At 41.4% G+C, this 11,136-nt stretch overlaps 1 protein-coding gene across 1 annotated transcript in view; it reads left to right on the top strand.

The window, feature by feature from the left end:
* The window catches only part of LOC306929041 (guanine nucleotide-binding protein G(i) subunit alpha-2), a 91,906-nt gene that overhangs the window by 60,918 nt on the left and 19,852 nt on the right, over positions 1-11,136 (top strand). The window contains exons 2-3 of the mRNA XM_079509386.1: positions 2,049-2,091; positions 8,216-8,357. Coding sequence (XP_079365512.1) covers positions 2,049-2,091; positions 8,216-8,357 — 185 coding nt within the window. The remainder of the gene's footprint in view (positions 1-2,048; positions 2,092-8,215; positions 8,358-11,136) is intronic.

The following is an 11,136-nucleotide window of genomic DNA, read 5'->3' as shown; positions in this document are numbered from 1 at the left end:
ACAGAAGACAGACAGTGTTCTGCATACTTGGCTGCTGGGTCGCAAGACAAATTTCAGTGTGAACTGACAATAAAGTACTATATCATATCAATCAAACAAATCAATTTAATCAATTACAATAAATAATCAATGATGGTTTCAATAATAGCCGAGCTACAAGCTCACAACTTGCTGCGAGCTTGTAGATCTATTATATTATACACTTTTCTTTTGCAAGGCCCCTGTTGTGTGACAAAGTGTAAAATAACGCTTCCGTGGTTAATCGATCTGAATATACCTTAATTTAGTTAATATTTTTGATGTAGTTCTCGATAGAATAATCGCTACAAAAATAATGGATAGTTCCAGCCCTACTTTGCAACATAGTAAAACATGGTCATTCACAATCCCAAGTGGGACTGGGCTGTGAGAAGGAGATGGAATGGTGCTGTGTGAGATGCATATATAGTCCTCCTAGTCCTAACATTGCCTGGAAGTATATGCCATCATGTTATTGTAATTATGATATTGTATTGTATTGATTAGTGATAATAATCACTACCACCCTCTCAATGTTTTTGTTGTGCTAATAGTGTGATCTTTTAGATCTTTTTTGCTGTACCAGTGAGCGTGAATGTTATACTACCAGTTCCTGAATAACAGAGCACAGAAAAGATCAGGATGCTCGACAATATTTTAGAATACTATATAATCATGTTTGCCCAGGTATAAGCCAGGGGTTCTACCAATCTCTTTAATATAAAAACGGAACGTTGCAAAATTGCCATGCCAAAACAAAATGTTGATATCGTTTCTTCTTAATATGTCCAAGTTATGTGTGCTGGTTCAGTCAGAGCCCGTATTCCATGAAATTGAATCCTGGGGCTTACTTTGTGCGTGTATTCTCGGGGTCATTTCAGGAAGGGGAGAGAGAGAGAGAGAGAGAGAGGAGAGAGGAGAGAGGAGAGAGGAGAGAGGAGAGAGAGAGAGAGAGAGAGAGAGAGAGAGAGAGAGAGAGAGAGAGAGAGAGAGAGAGAGAGAGAGAGAGAGAGAGAGAGAGAGAGAGAGAGAGAGAGAGAGAGAGAGAGAGAGAGAGAGAGAGAGAGAGAGAGAGAGAGAGACTCCTAACAGATGAGTATTCTCAGGCCAGCCCTAGGCTATTGGAATAAACACAGCAGTGGATAAGAAAAGCCCATATCCTGTTAGTCTAAGCACCCAGACATTTTCATTAAAGTGCTAATGGTGATATACAGCCTTTTCTGGGGGGCGGGGGGATTACATAATATGGTTTATTCCCTCAGAAGTTTAGCCCTGCTTTAGCATAGCATTTCTTTGGAATTATAAGCATAGGGAAAACCTATAACACTGAGGGCTGGCTTATGGAAATGGAACCAAAGGGTCCATTCGGTTCCATATTTTGTACACTCAGCGTTACACACCCGCACAGGGCCATTTGGAACCCACTCAAGGCCATGAGACCCACTGGTGTAGTAGAGTGTTGCCAGTGAGCGGTGAGTCAGGGTGCTGCACAATAGCAGCACCCTGACTCTGTTTGACCAGAGGCCCGGAAGTAGGAGGTTGTAAGTTATTTTCAAAATTACATATGTTCATAGAGCCTATGAATAGCAACAAAGTTGCACTTTTACCAACTCGCACCGGGCGTACAGCCAGGGGAACTGCGCAGCTGATATTCCTAAATACCGTGAGGTTGGCAGAAAAAAAGAGTTCGAGATCATGGATTATGGGCGACGGCACCTGTTACTGAGCCTATTGGGGAAGCAACACATATGAGGGAGAGAGATACAAAGTGAGAGGCTGATTGAAAGAGGAGGAGGTCAGATGAAGATATGGAGGAGAGGAGAGGAGAGGAGAGGAGAGGAGAGGAGAGGAGAGGAGAGGAGAGGAGAGGAGAGGAGAGGAGAGGAGAGTGGAGGAGGAAGCTACTGTAGGGGAAGGGGGGGTAAGTCAGGAGTACAGATGTGAGTGTGACGGGGCCTCACAGGTTGTTTACTTTCCTCTCCAGTGACGGGAGTGTATTTTTAACCTTGCCTTTTTTGTTCTCTCTGCAGGTGCCGGGGAGTCGGGGAAGAGCACCATTGTGAAGCAGATGAAGTGAGTAACTTGTTTCACAGTTCCATTCATCATGTTTGATGAATGTGGTTGTAATTGGATTGTAGGTGCTCTAAGTATTACATATATTCTTTTTTTTTTAAACAAATAGTGTTTTGTTACAACACTAAAGCTCTATATTCTGATAGAATCGCGGCTATAGTGTTCATTTTTATATAAGTGTTATATGAGTGTTTATTCATTAGCAGGGCTCTCGCTGTTTCTCCTTCTGTTTAACTCTTATGACGCCATTACACACGGGAAAACGAGATAGATTTGATTATGCACAGGTAGCCATAGACGAGAAGGTGAGATTTGATAAAAGAGCATTCATCCAGCATTAAAATATATATATTTTTACCTTATTTTAGCTTCTGTCGCTAGCCACCGCTAGCATCCATGGTAGAAACAGGCTAGCCATATCCCAAATCCTCTGTTCACTCGCCCGTGCACTCTGTCTTTGAATCTTTAGTGACTCATAATGGGATAAAGTACGATGTTCGGAGCTTAATAAAACATTAATTCGAACTCCCGGTAACCATATCAATGGATCGCTCGCTAGTATACGGCCGTGATGCTTAGCAGAACATGGGTGATTAACACTTCCGGTTCAAACAAAATAACAAAAGCTCTTCTTATCTGCCTACCCCGTGCATTTCACTGGCACCGGCCACTATCACTATCAAAGTGTTGATAAAGTTGTAATACATTTTCAGGTGGATCACCAATTTCATCCAATCAGGAAAGAGAACTCATTCATCAGCTTCCAGTTTTTCATCCTGATTGGATAAAATTGGTATCCTGACTTGACATTTTATTTTCTGTTTACTAAACTGTTCACTATCTGGAGAGATAGGGAGACCCATGTTACTGAACAAACATTCAAGCGATGATTCCTATCGATCTATCTATCGATCAATCGAACACTTTTTTTAAATAAATAAAACAAATACCTACACCCCCTTCCAGTTCGTGATATGATAATCCCCTTTGTAGGATTAGCATTTATACACTATTATCCTGATATTTAATATGGTTCAATACATTGTATTGTAGTTAAGTTATGGTCTGCCTCCCCTGTTCAGCCTGGTGGAGGGGAAAGGAACTGGTTGGAATAACGTGTTCCTTCCACGCCCTACATCCTAACGGGGAAACTCCCCCCTGTCAGGTGATAAGAAACGGCCTGCTCACTCCTCATGCATTGAAGGAAGCATGAGCTCAGTTCTGGGCTCTCCCCAGGTTGGCAGAGGGAAAGTAGCACCCATGATTACAGCTTAGGCATTGGCACCGGGTGAAAAATGGGTTACAAAATTGTGGGATAAAAATTATATATATATATATATATATATATATATATAGAATAAGATTCTTTGTTTTGGTTCCTCAACATTGTAGCGGCAATAACAACAATAGCAAAGAAATTATAAATAATAGCAATTATCCCTGTTACCTGTCCTTGAACCTGGGCTCAATCTGCACGTCCAAAGCCGATGGCTTACTGCATGCTACCCTACTAATATATTATCTCGTTGTGTATCGGTGCACTGTGCACTATGTGTGTAATATCTATTTTACACAGTGTGCGTGCGTGCGTGTGCGTGCGTGCGTGCGTGAAATGTAAACAGCACGAGGTAGAGGTACAGTCAGACACCAAACTTGTTTCCATTGTGGTTCTACAGTATGTATTCAATTCATCAACATAGTATAAAAAACAACAAAATCACACCCGTGTGATGTGATCATCATACGTCATCATACATCATCTCATTCTCAACCAATGGCACATCTCCCACCCAATCACGCCGGCCAATCACAATTTGCGTCCTCACTTTTGTCTTCAATGTTTGTGTTTACACACTTGTCTTCAATGTTTGTTTACACACTTTTGTCTTCAATGTGTGTGTATACACAGACCCTCAAAGATGGACATAGGAGGGGCTAGTGCCCCTCAACAATAATACATATCATCAACAAACAAACAAATGTACAAAGGAGAAAAAGGAAAATGTCGGCAGTGAATGGCACCTCCTTTCTATGGGAAAATTGCATTAACCTACCCTTGTGGTTTCCTGATAGATGCTTTCTCAGGCCTAAGGAAAGCAGACATCACTGAGAGCGTTTCAACGTGTCCTGTTAGGTGGGAACATACACACTCTGCAGCCTTAATCCCTGCACACTGCACTCAGTCAATCATGTATGGAGGATTGCTTTTCACTGTTAACTGTAATCATCTTTCTCGCTGATACTGTATGTAATGTAGAAAATTTGGCCGAGATTCATTGGCATTCCTTGGTGGCTCAGGGCCAAAAGGATGGAAATAGTCCACTGTTATTCGTTTAATGCACTATCAGCATTTATCTAGATGATCAATGCCGTGGCAGAGGCGAAAAACAACTGTAAAGGGATTCGTAAGACGTGGGTGAGGGAGTTACTGAGAAGGACCCAAATGTCATTGGAAGCTGTGATGAATATGAGATTGACTGTGCCCTGTGCTACACAGGCTATAAATCCACACAGCAGGCTATCTGTTTATGACCGCTTTTTCTTACAGGCTCTTGCCGTTTCTCCATCTGCTGACGGCGCAGAAATTGACATGGCTGCTAACCTAATGAAAAGCGAATAAAATACAAAACAGATTTCATTCGCTGACAACCTAATATGTGGATTGGATTTGGATTGGAGTGTGGAGTGTGGATTGGAGTGTGTGCGTGCGTGCGTGCGTGCGTGCGTGCGTGCGTGCGTGCGCGCGCGCGTGTGTGCCCTGCTGGTGTATTTATTTACTTAATTATTTGTTCATTTATTTTTCATGTGTGTTTACTGTTTATACAATAGTATATTTACAGTGTTGGTCAAACTAATTATCTGTCTGGCTCTGAAGTTAACTGCATGTCCAAACCCCATTGCCTATCCTTGAAGCAGGGCTCAATCTGCATGTCCAAAGCGGATGGTTCTGAAGTCATAGTGCTATAAAGTTCACAGTGACCCCCTATGGCCACTGTTGTTCGGACCAGACCACTCTCGCAAATCACTTTAGTGTGCTGCTGCTGCTGCTGCTGCACTCTAAATCCCTCTTTCACAAAGCATACACAACACATTCACGATTTGAACACATACACACATTCCACTGTTGTCTAAAATAACATGCGTCCTACACACACAAACATTCATGCTATTGCACGCAAAGGCCCTGGACACACATTATCACCTTAGTCCCTGCAGGTTTCAATTAATTCTATAAGAGGGTGAAAGAAACATTGAAAGCACACAGCCAGGCATAGAGAAATAATTAAACTACAGAGTGAAGTGTGTCTGTACACGGTACATTCTTCAGTGTTACAGGTCCATTTGGTTCCATCTGTACACAGTACATTCTTCAGTGTTACAGGTCCATTTGGTTCCATCTATACACAGTACATTCTTCAGTGTTACAGGTCCATTTGGTTCCATCTGTACACAGTACATTCTTCAGTGTTACAGGTCCATTTGGTTCCATCTGTACACAGTACATTCTTCAGTGTTACAGGTCCATTTGGTTCCATCTATACACAGTACATTCTTCAGTGTTACAGGTCCATTTGGTTCCATCTATACACAGTACATTCTTCAGTGTTACAGGTCCATTTGGTTCCATCTGTACACGGTACATTCTTCAGTGTTACAGGTCCATTTGGTTCCATCTGTACACAGTATATTCTTCAGTGTTACAGGTCCATTTGGTTCCATCTGTACACGGTACATTCTTCAGTGTTACAGGTCCATTTGGTTCCATCTGTACACAGGATTTCGTTGTCAGAACTATGTGGTACTGAGTGATAGTACTTGATACTTAAACCTACATTCTCCTAGTTTCTTCTCTCTATTATGCAGCTAAAGTTAATTTATATACGGTACTATCAGAGTTGCTCATTATTTGAGAAAACCTTTCGCACACCAAGAGTAAATGTTTAGGAGCAGGTGCATAGGCAAGTGCACGTTAATAATAAAATTGAAAAATACGCCTGCACACTGTCGATCTGCTCAGTACAAGAGAATATCATGCCTGGAACTTCGGTCATTTGACTCATTTGTGACCGAAACGTTGCCTCGTTCAATCAATATTCTCTTGTACCGACTCAGAGGAAATCGACAGTGTACGGGCATTTTTTTTCTATTTTATTACTTTCTCATTAATAAAAAATAGAAAAGACAACTTCTGATTTAACTTTTTCATTAGCTTGAATCATTCAAATCTTTTAGTAGACTCAACTATTGTAACAGTGTCTTTACAAGTCTCCTGAGAAAAATAAATAAGATCAGACGACTGCAGTTAATTCAGAATACTGCTCCTATAGTCCTTACTAATACCATGCAGTTAATTCAGAATACTGCTCCTATAGTCCTTACTAATACCATGCAGTTAATTCAGAATACTGCTCCTATAGTCCTTACTAATACCATGCAGTTAATTCAGAATACTGCTCCTATAGTCCTTACTAATACCATGCAGTTAATTCAGAATACTGCTCCTATAGTCCTTACTAATACCAAGCAGTTAATTCAGAATACTGCTCCTATAGTCCTTACTAATACCATGCAGTTAATTCAGAACACTGCTCCTATAGTCCTTACTAATACCAAGCAGTTAATTCAGAACACTGCTCCTATAGTCCTTACTAATACCATGCAGTTAATTCAGAACACTGCTCCTATAGTCCTTACTAATACCAAGAAAGTGGAGCATATAGCGCCAGTTCTTTGATCTTTATTTCAAAATATTACATTTTTTTTAAAGCATTGAATGTTTTAGGACTAAAATACATTTATGATCTTGTGCCGTATCATGAACTATCCAGACTCTCAGGTCATCTGGGAAGGGTCTGCTTTCTGTCCCTAGAATCAATTCGTTTTCATGCACAGAACAAACTCTCAAAAAACAAAAAAAATGATTTCTTTACTTGTACGTGTTCTTTATGCGTTTCCTATTAACACATTCAGACCGTAGGACGCGTGGAAACGTCATATGAAATACAACCGATGGATCCAGTGGACGTGTACACACGTCATAGAGCTTTTTCATTGATTTCAAACAAAAAATAAAAATCCAGATTTTTTTTTCCATTTTTTTTGGGTTGGCCTCTCCTTCTGCACCATACTCCTTGCTGTTTCGCGCATGCGCACTGCCGTTCACTTGTTTACAGCTCAGAAAGAATGCCTCGTCTCTCCTAATCTAGGGAGCTCTCCATGGTTTTGACCAGATGGGCATACTTCTGTCTTCATTTCTGACTTTAACATGCCTCTCGTTTAGAATATTAATGCTTCTAGGGAGACTTTATTCAATTAAAGGCAATTTATAATTTATAAGCCAAACAACAGTCACGTGCCATTATAAAAATGGAACAGGATCTATGAAAGCCTGGTTACCTGCCAAAATGGCAGGCTGGCTGGCTGTGTAAACTAGACACCCCACTCTAAAGCCACCACCACTTGGCTGGTAGCTACTGTAGTAGTTTACAACCTGCCAAAACACAAAACGGAGGACATTACATCCAAGTTAATTTGTATGACAGCAATGAGGAGGGTGAAGAAAAAGACTAACTCCTACATTCCTGTTCAGCCATGCCTGTTAGGCATATATCTAATCTAAATAGCAGAAGGGTGGGGGAAAAGTCCTCTTTGGCTGTGCTCCTGTCTCCCAGTGAGCTCGCTTGCATTTCAATTAAGTCCCATTCAGCAGCCCACAACAAATCAAGCGGTGTGATTCCATCGCAGATGGGCTTGAACTAGCCAGGAGGACCATTCTGTTGGATTTCATCACTGCAGTATCTCAGCCACAGGCCTCTTTTCATTCTTACCTCCCTTGGATCCAAACGATTGTGTAACCATGTGTTTTAGACAGTGTCTTCTAGCTATAAAACGTGTAAGAGACCCGAGTTACCCCCAAATCCTCTACCTGGCAGTATTGTGATTGCTGCCTGCTGTAAGACTTACAGAATGTGGTGAAAACGCTCTTCACGGCACAGTGGATTCCACCTTTTCACGTCTGAGTAAATTCAGGGTTTAGGCAGCTTTATAGGCTATGTTTCATTATCTGCATACAGTATAAAGTATGTGTTTATCCTCCCTGACTGACTCTGTGCTCTGTCCCCAGGATCATCCACGAGGATGGCTACTCAGAAGACGAATGCAAGCAGTACAGAGCTGTGGTCTACAGCAACACAATCCAGTCCATCATGGCCATCATCAAAGCCATGGACAATCTCAAGATCCAGTATGAGGATGCTGCCAGAGCGGTAAGTGCTTTCTCCCTCCCAACAAGCAGGCAATTTGACATAAATGACAAAATATTGTCATTACATATTGCACTCACTGGATTTTGAAGTTAAATTAGCCATACCGGTGGTCTGGCCATGTTTAGCCCATTGACTATGAGTATGACTCACTGTATACTTGACATAATTGCTGACCACTTTTCAAATCATAGCATGGTTTGTTTGATTTTTGAAGTTGCTGGAATCCATTAATTTCAGTACAGTATGAAAATCAACATATAGAGACATGAAACTTGCTTGAGAAATATAATCGAACACATTATATATATATTGCGCATTTTAATGTTATTAAAATGTTTTTCAGTATTGTATTAAATTGTTGCAATTCAATGCATTTAAAAGTGTGGACTGGTTTCAAAAGATTAATCTGACATTATTCCCTGGTCAAAAGTTTGATTTACAAACTAAATTCAAAGCGACACTGACTCACGTATTCAGCTTGAGTTTGGTGACATTTTAATGACTTTGGAGAAAATGTAAGCAAACACAACACAGATGCTCTGTTTATGAGGGCCACAATGGAAACAAGCCTTAGGGCTTTATTGTGTATTTATCCTCTGTGCTATTGTGTGTGTGTTATATGTTATGAAAGTGCTGATGTGCTCTTTCCTTTTATCGCCAAATAAATTCATTCATAGATGTACCATCAGTGGTGAAATAAGTAGCCCCATTTGTTACTCAAGTAAAAGTAGCAATACCACAATATAGAAATAAAGTAAAATAAAAGTACAGTACTTGACTCTGTACTTGGTTACTTTCCACCACTGCGTACGATGCATGGCCAAAACTGTGTATAGAAGAGAAAATAAATAAACGCTCAGCTTTAAAAGCTATAATATGACACAGATGCGTCCTCAGGTCTAAATGGGTTAATGCACCAAAGACAGCTGTGACGATTGGAGCTAAACGCTCTTACTCATACTGAGGAAGAAACGTCATAGCTTCCTTTGGTGCAATGAAGCATCTGTCGCATTGGACTCCTCGGTGTACAAGCTTTTATTGTCTCCACCAGGTCGAAGGCATGGGGAGAGCGTATGTTTTGCATTCAGTCCGTCCGTCCGTGTGCGCGATTGCGTCCCTCCGTCCGTCTGCGTACAGCTAATCTCCGGCACCGTTAACCCGGTCGATGCCAAACTGTGCACACACACTCCCTGGTTGCCAACGACGAACCTCTGTCACAGATTTTCCACAATGGCCTGTTATAGTGCCACCATGAGGCCCATTTCAGCAAAACACATTTCCTTATATTACTCGTACAGATTGTATCCATACATCACGCGAATTGCTATAGTCATGTGATCAATACGGACCTGTCCGCTTCCCCATATGCCATCCTATAGTCATGTGATCAATACGGACCTGTCCGCTTCCCCATATGCCATCCTATAGTCATGTGATCAATACGGACCTGTCCACTTCCCCATATGCCATCCTATAGTCATGTGATCAATACGGACCTGTCCGCTTCCCCATATGCCATCCTATAGTCATGTGATCAATACGGACCTGTCCGCTTCCCCATATGCCATCCTATAGTCATGTGATCAATACGGACCTGTCCGCTTCCCCATATGCCATCCTATAGTCATGTGATCAATACGGACCTGTCCTCTTCCCCATATGCCATCCTATAGTCATGTGATCAATACGGACCTGTCCGCTTCCCCATATTTCATCCCCAATCGCTAAGATTGCCTTCCAAAGTTTGCAGGTTTTGTGACCATTTCCAACAAAATGCCTCAAATCATTAACACAGCGTGAGATTTCTGTGAACAACAGATTCAACAGATTCCCACTAGGCCAAGGAAGAAATGCCACATCTGCCGGTTATAGCGCCACCATGAGGCAGATTTTGGTAAAACACATTTCTGTACATTACTTGTACATATTTTATCCATACATCACGCAAATCGGTATTCACTATCGCCATAGTAATGAGATCAACACACATCTGTCTGCTTTCCCATATTTATTCCATCCCGATTGGCTACGATTGCCTTCCAAACTTTGCAGGATTTGTCCATTTTGAACAAAATGCCTCAAGTCATTCACACAGCGTGTGATTTCCGTGAAATTATGCACACACATTCCCACGAGGCAGAGGTTGAAATGCAATTCAAATGTTTACACCTATAACTGCACCGATCTGTGTACAACTTTATATGTGCACTACTACACATATGAATACACTGTTATGTGTTATATATTTATTTGTATTGCCCTGGTATACAACCACCAGACGACATATTATTGCACAAAAACAAACAAAAAATGTATTACTCCTACACATTTTGTCCATCACAAACGCTATTATCCTGGTGGAGACCTGTGCCCCGAGGGGCACTTCTTCTTGTTTATTTATTTTTCGTGTGTTTATTTTTCGTTTGTTGCTCAGCACCGGCCCAAGTTCGGCTTGATGAGATGTGCATATCGTTTCCCTTTTTTCAAAACTGTGTATACTGACTGAGAGAAATTACTGCAAAGCAGAAGGCTTGCAAGACTCCAGGTTAAATTAAAGTCTCAACTCACCCTTGATATTCCCTCATACAGAATCTTGTTGGTAACATGTACACTGCACACAACATCCTGGTGTAGCACCCGTCAAGAGACTTCTGCAGGGTTGGCTTCAGGGTCCACCATTCACTGCCGTATAGAACAGACTCTACCCTCTATCTAAGTTTGCATAGAAGAAGCTGAGTTTCATTTGACGGGGGAGGTTGGAGTTCCATACACTGGTCAT

Source organism: Electrona antarctica (genome assembly GCF_951216825.1).
Source record: "Electrona antarctica genome assembly, chromosome: 9".
NCBI classification, from domain to species: Eukaryota; Metazoa; Chordata; class Actinopteri; order Myctophiformes; family Myctophidae; genus Electrona; species Electrona antarctica.
This window is presented reverse-complemented; position numbering and strand designations above follow the sequence as displayed.